Source organism: Ornithorhynchus anatinus, chromosome X3 (genome assembly GCF_004115215.2).
Source record: "Ornithorhynchus anatinus isolate Pmale09 chromosome X3, mOrnAna1.pri.v4, whole genome shotgun sequence".
In the NCBI taxonomy this organism is placed as follows: Eukaryota; Metazoa; Chordata; class Mammalia; order Monotremata; family Ornithorhynchidae; genus Ornithorhynchus; species Ornithorhynchus anatinus.
In genome coordinates, this window is record NC_041751.1 from 9,670,537 (window position 1) to 9,691,563 (window position 21,027).

The following is a 21,027-nucleotide window of genomic DNA, read 5'->3' on the forward strand; positions in this document are numbered from 1 at the left end:
AGGTGAGAGTATCCTTTCGGTGAGTTGACTTGCACTCTCCAATCAATTAATCAACTGTCATTGAGCTTTTACTAATGGCCCCTGCATTTACACTGTGCAAAGCACTGTACTCAGCACTTGAGAGAATAGAGTTAACGAGACACAATCCCTGTCCTCAAGGGCCTCGCACTTTAATGGAGAATCCACTACCCTCTGAACCTAATAAAACTTACTGGTGATTTTCCAGAACAGTCCTAGATAGAGCTCCCTTCAGGGCCCAGCAACAAACCTTTACTCTTTCTGCCTCTTCCCTCCCTACCCCCATTCCCACTGACAGTCCACCCAGCCTCACCTCTCCTGGTCTGTGCATGTCAGAGAGGATGAAATGGTGGAGTTACCTCAGGCATAGTAATGCTTTATAGGTCTGCCCCTGCCATACCAGGAGCTAGCCTGCTCCACGATCCCTGTAAAACCTAGGGCAGCCTGGGATCCTTTCCTTCTCTGGACAATCATATGGCGATTACTGGATCATGGTGGATGATGTGCCAAGGATCCCTCAGGGTTCTGCAGAATAGCAGCCTTTAGACTCCTCAGAAATTCATGGTTCCTGGCTCGTGAGTGCCAGGTTTTAGCGGACTTCACAAGGTCCAGAAATGAAGTGCGAAAACTTGATCATTTTTAAATGCTCAGAAGATAAAAGAAAAAAGTGGCAGGTATTCTCTAATGATAATAATAATAATAATGGCATTTGTTAAATGCTCTGTGCCAAGTACTTTACTGTGAACTGGGGTATTATAAGTGTACGAGGCAAAGTCCACGTCCCTCTTAAGGCTCACATCCAAGGGCAAAGGAGAACAGGTATTCACTTCCCATTTGGCAGATGAAGAAGTAGGGCACAGAGAAGACAAGTGACTTGACCAGAATTGTACAACAGGGAAAAGGCAGAGCCTGGGTTAGAACTCAGGTCTCCTTTCTTTCAGTCCTGGGTTCTTTCCACTAGGCCACAAAATTTTTAACAGTCCTCTTTGCAACAGGAGAGCATCCAAGATGCTAAAATGCGGCATCGCTGAGATACGGAACTGAGATCAATTACGAGCACATTATGTAACGGGCATTGAGCAAGCACATTGGAAATACCCATCTGAAGAAAAACCCAAAAGATTCAAACCTGTGACCAGCTCTCGGATTTCCAAGTCGGTCGTCTTGCGGAGTAACCGTACTAACGATGGGATGCCGCCACAGTTTTTCAGGGCAATTTTATTGTCATCGTTTGCTTTCCCATACACCAAGTTCCTCAAGGCTCCACAGGCACTACGGTGGACCTCCGTCATCCGATGATCCAAAAGATCCACCAGTAACTGAATGCCTCCTTGCCGTCTTATCTGTAACATCCAAAGAGGAGGCATTGATAATCAGGGATGAGGATTTGCAATAACCCTTCCACTTAAGCCAGAGGATGGTTCTTTCATCAATTGTACATTGGTAGCAGTTGGACTTCCTTGAGATAAGCAATGCCAAGGGAAGTTAGCAGGTGAGCAGTGCACTGCTTGGTGCAATTAGTTGCTTTTTTTCCAGCGCTCCACATAATCACCGAGAAGAGGTGCTAATTTTCTAAATCACCCTTTGCCCAGTTGGATTTCAAAATTTATGCTGGCCCATGTCCATAATAAGCAGTAAATGACAAGGCAGGTAGAAGTGCCTTTACTCATTATATTTACAAAAAAAAATAGAGCTCTGAAAGGGCACTGGGTTAGTGCTCAAAATATTTAAATAATATTTAATAGGAAAAAAACAGTCTAGGTGCCAACTACATAATTAAAATGACAAATGAGTCAGTTATGGCAATTCATTCAAGTATACGATGGCAAATAGTTAAATCTGTCTCCATATTAGCTAAATAAAGACAGGGCAAATCAGGAAAATCAAGTTAATTTTAGACATTTCGGTCCAAACTGAGAAATTGCTTACTTAGGTATTTCTATGGTACAGAAATCACATCAACTAAAAATAATGTTATTTCACTATCCATTGTTGGCAAAAATAGGGACTTTATACCATTAAAAAGATTTTCAAAAAGAAATGCTGAATTTTTCTCTCAATAAATGCTAGAAACATACACTGCCAAATTTATCTCCAAAACAACAGACCTCCCCGCCATTTACTGCTCAACAGTCTACTCCCTCATCATTCTATACCCAATACCCCAACCCACCCGCCTCTTAAAACTGCTCTCATTTAACTTTTCCCCTTAATCTCAATTTCTCCATCTTTCCCAATATCATCCAATTATAAAAGCAGGGAAACTTGTAATTTTAATAACAATACTGATTAAATTAAATAATTTAAAACTGCCTGTGTAATAGAGGAGAACATTTTGCTCATGAGCATTGTCTTCTGTGTTGCCCTGACTTGCTCTCTTTAATCACCACCCGCCTTCCAGGCACCCAGTTACTTACCCATAATTCATTTATTTATATTAATGTCTGTCTCCCCTTCTAGACAGTAAGCCTATTGTGGGAAGGGAATGTATCTGTGATACTGTGTTGTACTCGTCCAAGCTCTTAGTATGGTGCCCTGCACACTGTAAGAACTTCATAAACGTGATTGATTGAGGATATGGCAAACAACTGCAACACTTTCAGTTTCAGGACTAGAATAAGACAGACTAATTTTCTGGTATGGAATGGTAAGAGAACCTAGAGGGCTTTGTTTGCTTTTTACCTATTAAATCTTGAGACTAATAGCATGTAAAAACCAACCATGGAGAGGGAGAAATTAATCTCTCAATGACTGTGGCCAAGTAGGCCATCTGTGTCTTTCCCTCTAGAAAATTGAGAAATGGATGGGAAATAAAATATACCCCCCAAAAAAGATTAATGACAAGCTAACCAACAGCAGAAATGCTAGTTTATAACAAAACAAGTTATTCATTTTGCAATAGCTTTCCTCAGAATTAGAAACATTTAATGTTGAATTAATCATTTCCACTTTAATCAAATGTGTCGCTCTCAATTAGCAAACCATAACATATTCAAATTCGTCAAAAGGAAAACTATATCACTTTCAGGACATTTTCTTTATGATAGAAGTGGGAACTAAATTGGATATATCGAACACAGAGGAGGACACACCAACTACCAAATAACCTTATGTGCAATTCCTCACTTGACTGAGACAATTTTGACCGTAAAGTTGATATTAACCTTAAGAAAATGTGGATAAGAGTAATAACAAAATCTTCAAGATTATCCTGTATTTCATCATCAGTTTCATCTCAAATATGGCCATCTAAACAAAACATACTATATGTGCAAGTTAATCTGTAATGAGTTTCAAGGCATGATCCTCCAAAGACCTATGATAAACTGAAAATTTTAAGCAAGTACTGACAATCTAGAGGTATTACTATTCCTCTGTTGGTCTCATTACGACCTACACTATCTTGGAAAATTACTGTAACTGCTGGCCCATCTTTTACTTCAGTGAAAGAGTCATGCTGCCCCTCCCTGGTGACTCCAACCCTCCCACAAGTGTTGGTCTCCTCCACTCTACCCCTCTCTGCATCCTTTAAAAGTATCTCTCCTTCCTCTTTCTCCCACCATATCTTTAAAAATAGTTTCCCCCTTTCCCCATGCACCCAACCCTTCTTATTCCCCGGTCCCCAAAGCTACCTCCTTCCTTCATCCCCCAGTGCCCTCATGACTGGAGTCAACTTTTTTTTTTAATTTTATGGTATCTGTTAATTTGTTTGGCATTCGTTGACCAAGTACTGGAGTCAATACAGGCTAATCAGGTTGGACACCATCCATGTCCCACAGTCTTATTCCCCATGTTACAGAAGAGGGAACTGAGGCCCACAGAGATCAAGTGACTTGCCAAGGTCACCCAGCAGACAAATGGCAAAGCTATTAGAATTCAGGTAGAATTCAGGTCCTTTGGACTTCCAGATCCATGCTCTATCCACTAGGGAATCCTGTTTCACAGCCAAATGGACTTCTTCCCCGAATTTAGAGACCCGAGGACCACCACAGTCAGGCATCACTGCACCATCATTCATTCAGTCATTCAACTGCATTTATTGAGTGCTTACCATGTGCAGAGCACTGTACTAAGCACTTGGAAAGTACAAGCCGCACCTTACCTCCCAGGGGAAAAGAGAACTGTCTGGGATCTGCCCTTTCCCCTGACAGGTGTCATTGATTGTACATTCTTAGAGAACAGGGACCAAATACACTCAACTCATTTTTAGAGTACCATGCTTAGCTAAACCCAGGTGAACACTTAAATATTTTTGATGTTGATGAGGAATACTATGTTACCTCCAGTGGTTGGAAAATCTCAATGTTTTACCCGAAACATTGACTGGTTTATTTTTCCAATTCTTAATAGAGCTTTGACATTATTCCAGACCTTATAACCAACACTCTGTGGTTTTTACCTGGCCATCTGTCCCCCAACTGTGTTCCATTGTTACGAAATTTTCAGACTGGTTTCTTTCATATGACTGCACAATTTGAGTGATTTCTGTAATGAAAGTTTCATGAGGTGCTACTCATGTTGTTTAATTATATAACATACTTGCAAAATATGCCATAAAATACCATATCCTCGACAATTAGAAACATTCTGTGCAGGTGGAATAAAAGCTTTTAGAGTTTCACATTTTTCCTTATGAATATTTGGGCCTTCTGTGGGCAGGGAATGGATCTACAAACTGTTGTAGTGTACTCTTCTAAGTGCTCTGTTAGTACAGTGCTCCGCATATAGTAAGCATTCATTAAATACTACTGATTGAATGATATTCAGTCTACAAAAACATGTCTATAGGGATGGGGTAGGAAAGAAGAACGGATAAATGAAAGGAGGGAGGGAAGAAAGAAGCGAGGGAAACAGGGAGGGAGAGGGGGAAGGGAGAGAGAGGGGGCAGAGAGACAGAGGACAGAGAGAGGGGAAGTGAGTATGAGCAAGCACATTTACAATTCTTCATATTCAAAGATGATGCTACTGATGAGATGGTCAGGAATGATGAATGAGTCTCCATCCCGAGACTTCAGAACTGAGATGCTGCATGGAGAAATTGTTTATAATGCTACCAACTCATGCAGCTCCACTCACAGTCCCTCATCCCTTTCAGTCATGTTTCCACTGGGGCACAGAGTGAGCCGGCAAGCAGGGATTGCAGCACATCTTTTAGACTGTGAGTCTGTTGTTGGGCAGGGATTGCCTCTATCTGTTGCCGAATTGTACATTCCAAGCGCTTAGTACAGAGCTCTGCACACAGTAAGTGCTCAATAAATACGCTTGGATGAATGAATGAATAAATGAGTGCATGCGTGGTCTTCTGCCAGCTTCAGGCAGAACCTGAGCAGGGATGCAGGTGTCCTGATTCTTAGACCAGTGCTGCCGCTTTGGAAATAACAGCAGAGACCTACTACTCCCTTGCCAAGTAGCAGATAGCGCATTCCTCAACAGGATTGCACAGAACTTTATGCTACGGCCAAGAGGTGTGGGGCCATTTCTGCACTCAAATCAGTAATGTTAATGAATTAATTATAGTATTTGTTAAGCATTTACTAAGTACCAAGCTCTGTTCTAAGTGCTGGGGTAGATACAAGGTAATCAGGTTGTCCCACATAGGACTCACAGTCTTAATCCCCATTTCACAGATGAGGTAACTGAGGCACCGAGAAGTTAAGTGACTTACTCAAGGTCAAACAGCAGACAAGTGGCAGAGCCGGAATTAGAAACCATGTCCTTCTGGCTCTCAAGCCCGTGCTCTATCCACTAGATCCCATGCTGCTTCTCGATCTATGTGAGATCTTCTCTGGAAAAGACTTTACTTCATAAGCCCATGTGGGACTGGAATTGTGGCTAAAGTCAGAAAATTGTGTCTAAAGTCAGAACCTTGTATCTACCCCAGTGCTTAGTGTAGTGTCTGGCACATACACTAAGCCTACTGCAGATGATACACACATAAGCCAAACAAAAGGCTGTGGTTTTTCTTGCTGAATTGATGAAACTGAGACTTTCCACAAGCTAGAAGAGCTTGTTACTCCCCAGTCATTAATATGTACTTTACAAATGCTGGAGAATTTGAGATAAGCAAGGTAAAAAAAGTTGAAAAAAAGGGCATCTTTCTTGGTACATATGTGCAAGTGGGTGACACCCATGCTATAATAGCTATTCCATCTATTATCCACTGTTGGGGAAAGAGTTCCTCAGACAGTACCTCCCACTTTACCCTCAATGCAAACAGAACTAAAACAAACAAAAAGGCCTTCACCAGACCTGAAAACAGTCCTCCACCCCAAATAACAATGATAATAATGGTCCTTGCTAAGCACTTACTACATGCCAAGCACTGTACTAAGCACTAGTAGATACAGGTAATCAGGTTGTCCCACGTGGGGCTCACAGTCTTAATCCCCATTTTATAGATGTGGTAACTGAGGCACAGAGAATAAAGTGACTTGCCTATGGTCACATGGCAGACAAGTGGTGGAGCTGGGATTAGAACCCAAGTCCTCTGACTCCCAAACCCATGCTCTTGCCACTAGACTATGCTGCTTCTAAATCTGTATATTTTTTGGCAGGGCATTGGTGGGCAAGGGGGTGAATACTAGACAATTCTCATAGTAATCACTGTAGCAACCTATACTGTTAACTGGTCAAGCAATGTATCCAATCTTAGAGAATCCAGTAAATACCAATCAATATGTGGCACAAAATTTACAAATTAAAAGGGAAGTACCCTTTCCAAGTATACAGAAACTCCTGATTTAGTGTTTTGTGTGTATAATTTGATAGATTATATGTCCGATCCACTAGACATACAATCAGATTAGGTTGATGATCCAGTATTCCTTGCTCCAAAGCCACTTTGTATCTTTTTAAAATCTGCTGGCATCAATTTGGCCCAAAAGTGTTTTTGATGAATAATTTACTCAAGACAAGCATATTGTGTTCATTAATCAGAGTTTGTAACTTAAACACTCATTCCTGTTGCACATTAATGACCTAGCATCTCTGATATGGTGTAATTTAGTGCATGGCCGAATAGACTCCCCTTTTCAGGGAACATGAAGTTTGAAACTCACAAAATGAATGGTTTCTATAGGTTCTGGTCATGTACAGGTTATAAAAGGATTAAATTATAAGGTTGTTAAGATGAACGAGAATACTAGGTCAGAACTGTCACAGTCATTATAGCGTGAAGTGACAGTTAATGTCAAATGACATGATGCAGCAGAGGTTCTGAGCAAGTAAAAAATAAATAAGAGAAACTCATGTGACCTAATTTCTGCATTACATGCACTAGTAAGACAATAAACACTTCCTTGTGGGACTGAAAGAGTTAATGCTACTTGCTACCACTGACTAACTTTAGGTTTTGGAAGAACTTGGCTAGTGAGTACATTCTGGGTGGCATTATTCAAATTAAATGCAGGAGTATTTGGTTATGATCTAAAACAGGCCGTTAGGAATTGCTTCATATGAAATATTTAACATGGAGTTACAACCTAGTTTTTGAAGTGCCGATGAAGCCCACCTGGATATGGTCTGAGGTATCTGATACCAAGTAAAGATATAGGTAACCCAAGGTGTAGTCCTGCATGAAGTCAGGAGGATGGTTAAAAGGATCCATGAAGGTCCTCTTCAAGCCAATGACCCCATTACTAAGAAATGTAGTGATATAGGAAGCTTGGGGAAAAGGAAAGTATTAGTTGGTCTAAACACAAATCGTTACCTTCCCCTAAATCATGCACTTTGGAGACAGACACTTTAAAAGAGGAAAAATGCTGGATATGTGGTAAACAAATTACACACATCACCTTCTTGGGCCCTTTCAATTTGACCTCTTACCACTCATGATCAACAGCAATGAAGGGTTTTAGACATCTAGACTCCCTGTGAATGAATTACAGTCAAATGTAAGGTAGCAAACTGCACGATCCCAGCATCATCTATCAAAGCCCATGTCACTTGTCAATGGTGGGGAGATAGAGGTCATGTTTCCCCTAACTGCTATCTATTTAGAAACTTAGAAGCAAATTAAATAAATGAAATGCTCTGATAATTTAAGGGAACTGCTACTGACATATTCTTTATTAGAACTGGTCTAAACCAACCTGAATTTTTTTTCTATTAAAGTGGTTCTATCACCATAGGAGCTATGAATTATCACTTTGATAATAATACTCAAACTTGAACATGTTTCTGTTTTCCATTTCATCCTTTGATGTCTCCAGTGGGCAAAATGGTCATCAACCCAGTAAAATGTCTATGCGATTAAATAGAGGAGAAAGATGCCTCTTAGGCCATGAATTGATTTCCCTTAATTTGCCCTAAAGCTTGTTATGGATTGTTTATGAAGCTAAATAATTTTTTATCTTATAGATGATTGAAATAAGTAAATCACTGCATTACCCCCAGGTGATTAATTTTAACTCTGTTTAAAACCCAAAGTACTAGGAAGCAGAGAACGAATAAGGAGGAATCAAAATACAGTTTTAAAAGACAAGTATCTTCTATAGTTTGATTGAAGATTCACTACTTCCCCCAATCTATTTTTCTCCAAAGACTTTTGCAGCAACACATAACACTTTCTCTAAGTCCATGTCAATACAAGGATAGTGTTCTAGATATGAACATATGACTCAGGGCTGGATTTTTTTTTTTTTTAACGATGCTTGGTTTGGCTTCATGGCTGAATTCCGAGTCTTAGAAGAGCAGCGCTTAACTTATCCAACAATAAATTGCAGTCCCAAAACTGTCCACCCTACAAATTAATTACCATAGCTTGAGGCTACAAAATTTGCAGCTTAAGATGAAAATGCTGATCAATTTGTGAAAAAAAACATACCAAATAAATCAATATCTAGGAAGTCAGTTTACATTAATAATTGCTCCACATTCCCCAGGAGAACTGAAAATGTCTTCTAACAATCTCAGGGGCTGAGTCCTAGCCACATTTCAAGATACTTCAGTGCAGCATCTTAGAAATTAACAGTTGTTTCTAGAAAGCTTTTTCAGAGCTCTCATAGATAGGCTTCACCTAATTTCCTAATTATCCCATCTTAATTAGTGCTCCAACTTGTGCAGACTGCCCTGTGTCCGTGGGCAAAGCTGCAGGACTTCGAGTTTGCTTGTTATAATGTACTCTCCCAAGTGTTTAGTACAGTACTCTGCAGTCAGTAAGCACTCAATAAATAGTGGCATTCACTCTGCACTGTCCCTGGAAACCACTTAACTCACCTCCTCATAAGAAATCTAATTCAGTACTAGAGACTAGGAGTAACACCTGCATTAAGCTCCCCAGCAATTTTCCCTCTCTGTTCAAATTGAGTACTGTGTCTGGGCCTAGGACCTTACTCTAACCCCTAATATCAAGACTACTCAGTTTGGGTGAAAAGACATGAGTCACCTTGGCAATAACACAATTTACTCCTCTATATCTGCTTCTCCCCCTTCATCTCACCCTCGCGCCCCCCACCACACACACACACACCAAAAACCCCCCACAAAAAACCAAACAGAGCCAGCCTAAGGAGACGAGCCTAATGAAAAATAACTAACAATGCACTAATGCATTAATACCTGTGCTAGAGGAGGAAAGTGTGGGAAATCAGCATGATAAGTTAGGAGGGGCTAAGTTGATTGAATGTTTTAAAGCCAATGGTAAAGAGTTTCTATCTGATGCAGAGTTGGATGGAGAACCACTGGAGGTCCTTGAGCAGTACAGAGATGAGAAATGAGGTGGTTTTTTTTTTGGAAAACTGATCTGGGCAGGAGGTCAGTGAAAGAGCTGAAGCACAAGTCAAGACAGGACATAAGTGCTTGGATCAATGAACTAGCAGTTTGGAGAGGAAAATATGGATTTTAGTGATAGTGTAAAGGTAGAACCTGCAGGATTTGGTGACAGATTGGATATGTGGGTTAAATGAGAGAGATAAGTCGATGATAAAACCAAGACTATGGACTTGTGAGGCAGGGAAGATAATGGTGTTGACTACAGAGATGGGAAAGATTGGGGAAGTGTTAGGTGGGAATATGAGGAGTTCTGCTTTGGATATACTAAGTTGTAGGTGTCAGAGAGAAATCCAATTGCTGTATATAGAGTTTTTAAAAGGTGAGAGTATGGTACGTGTGTGTGTGTGTGTGTATAGTATATTACATACTTTTAAGATTCCCAGGAAACAATGGGTGGGGATGCAGAGAATAAAATTCCCCTCACATTTGGGAAAAGACATAGATTCAGGATGCACTTGACAGAATTTTTTTAATATAAGAGTTTTGAAGTTGTAAAGGTCAAAAATGAAACAAAGTAATGGTTTTCTTTATCATACCAGGAACCAAATGTCATATAAATGTTCCGCTTGAATTGATGGACAAAATGAAGAGTGAATAATATTTCACCAGCTGAGTAGCATCACAGCATGACTCATACTTCAAGGGGTCATGTTAATAACACTCTTCACTCAAAAGGAATGAAGTCAATGAAAAAGCTATGTCTTCTTTGTTGATGGATAAGAGGATATGACCCAATAGCTGAACTGCAAGGTCCTATCTCCATTCAGAAAGAACTTATGAGAAATGCTTGTCCTTGTGGTTAGAGCTCTGGCCTGAGTGACAGAGCCTGGGTTCTAATCCTGGTTCAGTTACTTGCTTGCTGTGTGACCTTGATTAAGTCACTTGCCTTCACTGCACCTATGTTTCCTCACTTATAAAATGAGGATTCAATATCTGTCCTCCCTCTCTCAGACTCAGACTTCCATGAGGAACAGGGACGGTTTCTAATTTGATTGTAACTACCCAACAATTAGAACATTGTGAGCTCTAAGCAGATATCATAAAAATACAATAATTATCAGTATGGGCAGCTGGAGGCTCCCAACCTCAATCAGTGTCATATTTATTGAGCGTTTATTCTTTGCAGAGCACTGGATTAAGAGTTTGGGTGAGTACAATGTACAGAGTTGGAAGTCACATTCCCTGCCCACAACGAGCTCAGTCTAGAGGGGGAGACAGACATTATTATTTATAAATAAATTATGGATATGAACGTAAGTGCTGTGGGGCTTGTTGGGGGAGGGCACTGAATAAAGGGAGCAAATCAGGGTGACACAGAAGGGAGTGGGAGAAGAGGAAATGAGACTAGCCTGTAGCCTTATTCCCTGATCTATGGGGGATATGTATTTTCAGCACCACTGCGGGTCTCCGAGGAAAAATTAAACACTGAATATTCTCACATCTCTGACCTACTTTTCTGTCAGAGAGATGACTTCAAGACTGAAAAGCAGAAGAAATCAGATATATGTGACAATGGAAATACTAGAATTAGTGACTACTCCTCTACTTCTTCAACATGAAAGAACACATCATATAAAAAACCTACAACAGATAATAATCTCATTTACTCTATTCCTCATAAACTGCAACTGTCAATCACCTCCAATATAGAAGTCCTCCTTCACCCACACTCCTTACTCCTTTATTTTCCTTATATAATAGTCACACTGTTCTAGGTCCACGTAAGACTTCGCTATTTTCCTATTTTGTGTAATAATTGGCTGGCAAATGGATCAGTATATTGCACCTGAAGAAGGTGACTGCAGAATGGTGAAAATTGTATCACCCTAAAAGTGAAAACAGAATGATAAAATAAGCATCTGATGAATTAATTACCCAAAAGGTGACTTCTCTCTCCCCTACTCATGCTGTTTAGCTCCTGTTCCTCTCTTATAGGAGGTGGGGCTGGTGCTATAGCATGAGTCATGTGGCTGGAAGGAAGATGGTAAGGGGTGGTCAACAGTAAACCCTCCCCCTTTCCTGTGGCTATTTTCGCCTCAAACTCCTCCTCCTAGAGGCAGTGCTGAAGCAGGCGAGGAGCAAGGGTCAGAGGTAGAGGTGGAGAATAACAAACATAAAACAATTGCCACTTGGGTTCATGTTAGGTTAGGGTTAGGAGGGGATGGGGAAACCAGGGAAATGATAGCCCTGTTTTATTTCTGTATGAATGCACAAAGAAATAATATAGACAATAAAAACTGAACCAGGTATTGAACATCAGGGACAATACTTACTTTTCAAAAGCCAAGCTAAACAATGATCCTTTGAGTACAATAGGAACATAAAAGCTCTAAATGTTCCTTCATATTAGGGTAAAATCACATTTCTTTCAAATATGCTCTCTTACTATTCTTGGATTGCATAGTATGCAAAGTGAGAATGTTAGCAATGTTGCTGTCAATAACCATTATTTACCTTCTCCTTCTCCAAAAACATCTGGTATGTGAGCCCGTTGTTGGGCAGGGATTGTCTCTATCTGTTGCTGAATTGTACATTCCAAGCGTTTAGTACAGTGTTCTGGGCACAATAAGCGCTCAATAGATACAACTGAATGAATGAATGGATACAGTAGGTCTAAAGTGTAAAAAAAAAATATTTAGGGGAAGTTTTCTCCTCTCCAAAGAACCTCATTCTGTAAGCTGTGGTCAGAATTTTTTTTTCCTAAATTAAAAATCAAACTCAGATAAATCTCAGATGACATCCCTTCCACTCAGAATCTACACAAGAGCTGTAATTAGGTTTGCTAATTCGATTAAGATCACTCCTTGCACTAGTCAGGTTCCAACTGACAAGATTTTAATGTCAAATTCCAGGAATCAATTAAAATTTTCATCATTAGATAAATAAGGGGGGGAGAGAGGCCCGGGGATGGATTTAGGGTGAGGAAAGGGAGGGCATGGGTGCTGAGGAAAATGTGGAAACAATTTAAAGAAGAATGTTAGGGGAGGGGGATAAAATGGGAAAGTTTAAGGAAGAGTGAGGGGCAGGGAGAGTGGTGATCTGAGCATCAGGTAGAGTTGCCGGAGACTTTCAATAGAGTCTGCTGGGAACAAATATTATGCAGACAGACATAGTGCAGCATTTCCTGATTCCTAAACTAGTTACCCTGCTCCAAAAACTGAGCTGAGCACATTTTTAATACTAACGTTAAGGCTCAAAATGCTAAAATTAAAAAAAAAAGGAGGGAAAGGAGAAAAAGGAAAGTGGGAAATGAAAGGAAAAGGAGATCTAGGTTATATATTCCGTCACTAGAATGAAATGCCTAGCCTAGCGGTTACTAACTTTATTCTACTCTCTCACTGTACTCTCAATGTGAATGTTCTGCCCAGAATAAGCACTCAAAAAATACTGATTGAAAAGGAGAGGCCCTTAAGTGACCCTAAATTAAGGTCACTCATAGGTGGCCAAGACAAGGAGAAAAACAACAACAAAAAGAAAGAGATGAGAGGCAAAAGAAAAGCAAGAAACAGGAAAACAGGAAGATTGAAGAGAAAGACTAGGTAGTATAGAGAATGGCTGGGGGTGGGTTGGGGCAGGATTTTAGTATGAATGGTCCCCGTGGGTTATCAGTAAACTAATCAAAGGATGCAATAATAAATGGATTATTGGTGATACTTCTTTCGCTTCAGACAACGGGGCTTTATATGGACAATCAAAGCACACATTTCATTCAAAGCAATGAAAACCTACCTATTTTCTGATGACCTGAATATTGTTTATCAAAAGGTTTGCTCAATCCTAAATATACATTTACATTCCACTATTAACACTATTTCAAAGTTCCCTTCCCAGAAGTCACACCCAGAGGTTCAGAGTGAACATTACAAATCAATCAATACATTGAATGCTTCCTGCATACTGAGTACTGTACTTAAGTGCTTAGGAAAGTACAACAGAGTAAAGTGGACACTAACTCAACGAGGAACTTGCAATCAAAATCAAGCAAGGGGAGACAGAAAAAGTGTCACACCTACTCAGAAATGGCTATTCAATCCAGCTCAAGGAGAGAAACAAAGCTAGAAACAACATTAATTGCACAAAAAGTCATCGTTGGGAAATCAATGTGGAATCTTTTTTCCCTGTTGACTGTTGAATACTGGCTAGATAGCCACCTGACTGTGATGGTTTAGGAGCATCCTTGTTTGGAATAGGACCAAGGTCTTGTAGCTATTCTGTCATTTTATAATTCTATGTTTCTCCCCACATATCAAACTCTTAATTACCCTACTGAATACTTTTCCTAATGGATGGAAGTGGGATGGTAGCAAGAAAATAAAAATCACAGACAATAAAACATCAAAGTCCTACTGCAATCAGGAAGCTAAAAGACAAGTTGGAATGAGAGGATATTTAGATAGACTTTATTTCTAAGAATAGATAGGCAATAGAAAATATGGAGGGAAATGGGAAGACATTATAGCGAGAAAGGGGACTGACAGAAAAAAAGAAAAAAAACATGTTTTAAAAGGAACAAGAAGTGAAGGGTAATAAATTAAGTCTTTCATTCTCACTGGGTCCTACTTTACATCTGATTTCCCCCATGCAATGTTCTTCATTAAAGACAGTCAGTTTCTCTTCTGTCATCTCCCACAAACCACCTGAGCCTGAAAATCCCACTTGCCCCTCCCTGACAGCCAGGTTATCAACTCCTTCTAGTTTTCAAGAGCAGCTCTCGAAGCCACACTTCTTTACCAACTGCCACCGCAGACAAAATCCTTGTCATGTCAGACACCTTTGTTTCCTTCTCTTCCCGTCAAAAGAGATGTTCATACCACCAATGCGGTTCGCTCTCCCAATCTGCAACTTCTATACCCATAACCACTGAACCTTATATTAGATTAGTCACGATTAGACTGTGAGCCCGTCACTGGGCAGGGATGGTCTCTATCTGTTGCCGAATTTTACATTCCAAGCGCTTAATACAGTGCTCTGCACATAGTAAGCACTCAACAAATACAATTGAATGAATGAACCTCTCCAGAGCAAGCAGCTGGATGTCAGGTCCATCTTACCTCGCTACAGGTTCCCAACTTTATTACCTTGTCAAAACGTCTAACCCCTGATTTAACAGGAGTTTTTGCAGTGAATTAAATCAGTCAGTGGTATTTATCGAGCACTTACTGTGTACTGAGTGTTTGAAGGATACAACACAACAGAGTTCATAAGCACGATCCCTGCCCGCAGAATGTTCGTTAACCCAAATTCACAAGGCAAAAACCGTATCTACTGAACCAGAGGGCTTTTGGCCAGGAGTGTCACCTCAAAATGATCCCAGGCCAGGGACAATTAATCAATCGATGGTATTTACTGAGTGTTTGCTGTATGCAGAGCTCTGTAGTAGGGCATCTAAGAATTCAATACAACTGTCTTGTTAGACGTAACCCCTGCACTCCTCATTTTCTAGCATCCTGGATGCCTGATAGACTAAGCATTTCTACATGCCTTCCAAAAAAAAAAATCTTCCTTTCTAGGTGACGGAAGGAGTGGGACAACTCAGATCTGATGACTAATCCAGGTCTCACCTTGAATATTCCCTTCACAAGAAAACTGAATCGTGAAGTGTAAAGCTAAAAAGGAACACTAAGCTATTCCAAGAGCAGGAGAATTACATCTACTTCTCAAGAAAGATTTAGCTAAGGTACCGAAAAGAACAAAATCAACAATGAAATTGCAGATGAGAGGCCTTCACATAGATCTCGCTTTCTGTTCAGCTGGGTAGCTGCTCAAAAGGGCTTCCATGTCAGAAGCAAAGAGTGGTTAAACTTTAATCATGGGGATTGTTCTTTATAGGTATTAAGGAACCACAGATGTCAGGACACAAAGGGAGAAGTGAGAAGTGGGTACAAATGCAGAGACCTTCCCTTTCAATTCACTGAACTTTCTCCCCCTAAAAAAGGAGTTAGAAAAATGCTTTGAACATAATGATGACAGTGAGCAAAGCGTAAAAAAAGAACACAACCCCGTATCACATAACATTTGTTTTAACTTCATCTCTCACATATGCAATTCCTCTAAATAATATGAACTATTCATTAGGACACTGACAGAGAGAAAATTACCACAGATCTTACCTCAGCTTTAATTTTATTGTCTCCGAAACACAGGTGTTGCAAATAGGCAGCGGCATTCGACTGCACTGAAGGGAACTGGTGCTGCAGCATTTGGATAACTTCAGGAAGTTCTGGGTCTCTCCAACCAAATTCCCTGTACACAAGGAAATCAGAAAATGGTCAGCTACCACTACCACCTGTGCTAACACAGACCACAGGAGTTGCTCAGAAGCACAATAAAATTGAATCAATTATTTTTTAATTTTTGGCCCACATGGATGATGAATTCACTATGACGCTTGTCAATTTGACAATGAATTATAGTATCCTTGTTTCTCCAAACAATTGTGAAAACTTCTCGATGGATTTGAAATGAATTTCACATCTGATTCTTATGTGTGCATGTGGATTAAAAAAAGGATACATAATACATTCACCCTACCATATGTTCCAGTTGCTAAACAAAATTAACAGTCATTACACTAAAGCATATCGCTTATTTAGAAAAATCATATTTAATTTACAACTGCAAATGATCAAATTACAATCTGAATACACTACTACATTTGTTATCTGTGACCACTTTTAGTCATCTTAATTGGCAAACGAAGAGCAAACAGACACCAAAACTGTAAACCAACTGGGAGTCATTTTGGCACGATGATATCATGGTAAGAGTGAAGACAAGAAAATAAGAATGATTGCTGTTCTGAGAAATATAAAGACCCGTTTGAAACCACCAGATTTGCCCAGCCTTTGGCTAGGAATAAGTGTGGAAAGGGCCCTATATTAATTTTAGAATTGACTTAACAACAGCACAAGGGATAGTTTTGCAATTAAGAAAAAACTTTTGATTGTAAGGCTTGGGGTATACTGGTTGGAACCCTTCATTTATGACTTATTTGATTCATTTTAAAATATTTTTCCCCTTGAAATTCACGAAGGTTTTCTGCTGCAACCAAAATGACTTCTCAATGTTCAGAGCCCTTCATTTTGGGGTTTCTAAAAAAAGTGTAAGCTCACTGTGGACAGGAAACATGCTTCATCTTCTGCTGCATATTTTTCAGGTGATTTATACGGTGCAATGCACTGAGTGGATAGTCAATAAATGTCATTACTCTTTTCACCCAGACTTCACATTCCTCTCCTTTGGTAAATTTTGGTGTCTGAGAAGTTTGCGACAGAATCTTCTTAGGTCAGAATTCCTGTTGATTTTGAGTGGTTATGAGCAGTGAACCCAATTCGGAACCCAGACAGTCCCTATCCCGGCCTAGAACCCAAGAGCCCCTTCTTAACTCATCTTTGCTGGAGCAGGGCAGTGATCCAGAGCTACTTGAGAGAATGGGTCTGTCTCCAAATAAATGTGTATTCACCTAAAAATATTACAATTTCTCACCGGTATTCATTTGCTTTTTTATTATAGTAATAAATCCTGATAAACTCCCTGGCAAAAGTGAAAACCCCAAAACATACCAATATCTACTAACACCTACAAGGAAGTTCTCCTTAGTCTATAACCTAAAGGTGCCAACTTTTTTACTTGTGAGCAATGGGGTGTGAAAGGGGGCAGGCTCCAAAGAGTTAACAGGACAGTTAGTAAGTTGTTGGGGAAATGTCCTCCCTTCATCCTTCTAAGATGGCCACCCACGGTATAAACTACACTCTTTCAGCTGTCTTTAAAGGTTACTCTTCTTGTCCTCTCCTCCATGAACAGAGTCGTTCACTATTAATAGTTGAACACCCTTTCTTGCAAGTGAATTTCCTAAGCCCCCTTTGGAACTTCACTTATCCAGACTTAGTTCTTCCTCACAAGGGTTATTTCCCATACTCTTAATTGCAGTACATTACTACTGGTAAATACATTAGAGACAATGGCCATTTGTTCACCAAGACTACTACTGTTTTAAGGGCATCGTTCAATAACAGTTTTCAACAGTAAGAAGTATGATTTAAGTTAAACGTCAAAAATTAAAAGTGGCCAATATTCCATTTAAACAGTGAGAGAATGTTTACATGAAAAAGAACTCCTCACAGCTTAATTTCAAGGAACGCTCAGAAGCAGCATGGGCTTATTGGAAAGAGTTTGGGAGTCAGAAGATCTGGGTTCTCAACCCAGCCCTGCCACTTGTCTGCTGGGGGATCTTAGGCAAGGAACTTAACTCCTCTGCACCTCAGTTTGCCTGACTATAAGGCATACCACATAAGTAATATGTTTCACTGAAAATTTAAGTGTTTCCATCCCACCTTCTCAATGAAGTGATGTATCCCTGTACAGGAATACACAACTGTCTTTTTGCTGGCATTTTTTCCAATCCATTTAGTATGGCTGAGCTAATGCACTACCGTAGAATCCTCTGCTCACATTTCCATCAGAAGTTGTATTGCTTTCCTCCTGATTCTCCAAACCTTAATATTAGGGCACCAGATCCTGGTTGCATAACTGAATTGCAATACCACCTAAATGCCACCTAATCTGCCTACAATAAGAAGGATTATAAACTCTATTTTAAAGCTAATACAGGAGACAAAAAGAAACACTGAGGATTGGTACCCGAAGAAAAGGGGGCCTCAGTAATTTTGGGGGGCCTTTGATCATCATATTTGAAACTGACATTTGCCCACACCATTGGCCTACCTCACCTTGCTGCGGTATTATGAGTTGTAGAAGGCTAAAGAGAGCTACTTGGAATAAGCATGAGAACATCAAAATATAATAGGTTATTTACACTAATCAAGCAAATATCAATAGCATAGAAGTGGGAAGTAGAATGAGGTAAGACTCCTTTCCATAAAAAATAAATTAAATCCTAGTTCAATTAATGTCCTAGAATACCAAATGGAGCCAGTTGTTAGCTTGTTTGTGGGATCAGAATTTTCAGGCTGCCACCACTGGACCAGAGTTCTGCTTCAAGCGATGATAATGATTCATTATCGAGGCCAGAGGAAAGAGGAGCAGGGAAACTCTCCCAAACTTTTATCATGGGCCCTGGGAACCAACAGACACATCTGTTCTGTGTTAAATTTTGGTGTTTTTTTTTTTTTTAGCCTAGAACTTGAAATAGGACGTGGTCCCTGGGAACATACGGACACACTTTAAATATTAAAGTAGACAATATTTCAAGGGCCTTTGGATCCAAGACCTCTGGGAAACAGAAGCTGATTGTAAGCCCCTTGAAAAGCAGATACTCTGTCTTCTATTTTTAATTGTATATTTCTAAAAGCCCTTGTGCAGTGCAGGCAATTAACAAATGCTGTTGATAATGCTGCTGTGAGAAGGTGTTGAGAGGTGTTCTCTCACAGGGACTTGGAATCTTTATTTTGCTATGGGAGAGTTATTATTTGTTTGTGAAATCTGCTGCAGCAGAAAAGAGTAATGAACCCGTGAAAGGATAAACAAAGATTAAATGGATCGTTTAAGAATTTAACCTGCCCTCTTTACCTTTTCTTGACCACACTTAGTGTTTGCAGTCAATCAAATTGAGAAATATGTGCCTGGAGTTCATGGACATCCAAGGCCGGAAATTCAAAATTCAGTGAGATTTGAATCAATACCTATTATAATTTTTGTTGATAAATATCCACCTGAATTTCACTGGGCTCTTCATTCTATTTTTCCTGGGTGAAGGCCAAGTCAGAGGGTGGGTGGGGGCATCTGGGGATTTTTTTTTTTTTTTGTGAATTTAAATAAAATTCCCAGAGAACATCTCATCGGGATCATCTCCCCACCAAACATTCTTTAGGAAAGCCCCCAGAAGACAACTTAAAGAAAAATACCTAAATCCTGAAAAATTCAGACTCCTCTCCAATCAATCAATCCATCAATCCTAACTTCCTTGCTGTCAGGACTGAGAGATCAGGCCTCTATTCCTGGACATCAGATTTCTAAGGCTCCCTACTCCTCTCCCTGACAAATGAACTCAAATGGTGTCAAAAAACTGAATTTTACTTGACTAACAGGATAAGAAAATTACAGCGAAAGACAAAAAAGTGAATGTAGAACTAATTTATTTTTTTACTGATATCATTGTTTCTGATCACCTCCTATACTGTTGAGATTGCATGGTACTCTTCCTTGTAATTAGCTGCTTTAACTACGCATTTAAAAACATCTTCATCAAAATGCACAGAACAGAGATAAATTAAAGCTGGACAATGCAATACAGAAACTGGTATTACAGCCCTTTGAAAAGATGAATGCACACTTTTGATGATTACCTAAGAATTATTTTTCATTTCAACCAAGTGATTACTCTTTTTGACAAGAATTTATGTAGTATCAATCAATGACTGCATAATTTTAAAATGTGCTGTTACAGCTCTTTACAAAATAAAGGATATTGCCTATTCTTCATGGTAAAATTCAATGTGTATGGTGATATTAAATAATCATTCATATTTAAAATCAAGATCTCAATTCCATTTTTGTTAACTCATTTTCAAAATTAAATTTTAAATGATGCAATTAATATCTCGAGAAAACTGACAGAACATACCCCTGGAATAGTTTGTCAATATTGAAATCATAGTCATCTCTGATTAGCGTTATACCTTGCTGCTACTGAGGCCTTACTGGTAGAGCGAGCCTGCCTTTGAATTTTCAGAGCACCAGAGGATTTCAACAATAGCAGAAAGAAAAGCTTTGGGGTAGCCCAGTCGAATATCTTGAACTTTACCTCAGATGTCAATGAAGAAAGGGTAGATTGGATGAGTGACAATCACAAGAACTCACACAGGGGTAGACCTAAAGAATCTAATTGAAATGAAGTATTTATTATGGAGAAAATACCAACTAGGCAATTGAGATAGTTTTGAATTTTTTCTTTAAAATATAAAGAGCCTTAGTTTCAATGGTTAAGAGCCTTTCTAAACTGACAAGACTTTGGTTTATTTTTTAAAAAAAGCAGGGAAATAGCATGGCGTAGTAGAGCATGAGCCTGGGAGTCAGAAGGTAATGCGTTCTAATCCCGGCTTTGCCACTTGTCTGCTGTGTGACCTTGGGCAACTCATTCAACTTCTCTGTGCCTCAGTTCCCTCATCTATAAAATGGGGGAACAAGACTGTGAGCCCCCCATGGGACAGGGACTGTGTCCAAACTGATTTGCTCATATCGACCCAGCCTTTAGCATGGTGCCTGGCACATAGTAGGTGC

The 21,027-nt window shown here is 39.7% G+C and overlaps 1 protein-coding gene across 6 annotated transcripts in view; it reads right to left on the minus strand.

The window, feature by feature from the left end:
* Positions 1 to 21,027, minus strand: part of CTNND2 (catenin delta 2) — a 471,257-nt gene that overhangs the window by 118,669 nt on the left and 331,561 nt on the right. For all 6 annotated transcript variants that reach the window (XM_039910616.1, XM_039910617.1, XM_029053896.2 and 3 more), the window contains 2 exons: positions 15,900 to 16,032; positions 1,148 to 1,361 (listed from right to left, as the gene is read on the minus strand). In XM_039910616.1, the coding sequence (XP_039766550.1) occupies positions 1,148 to 1,361; positions 15,900 to 16,032 (347 nt within the window). The remainder of the gene's footprint in view (positions 1 to 1,147; positions 1,362 to 15,899; positions 16,033 to 21,027) is intronic.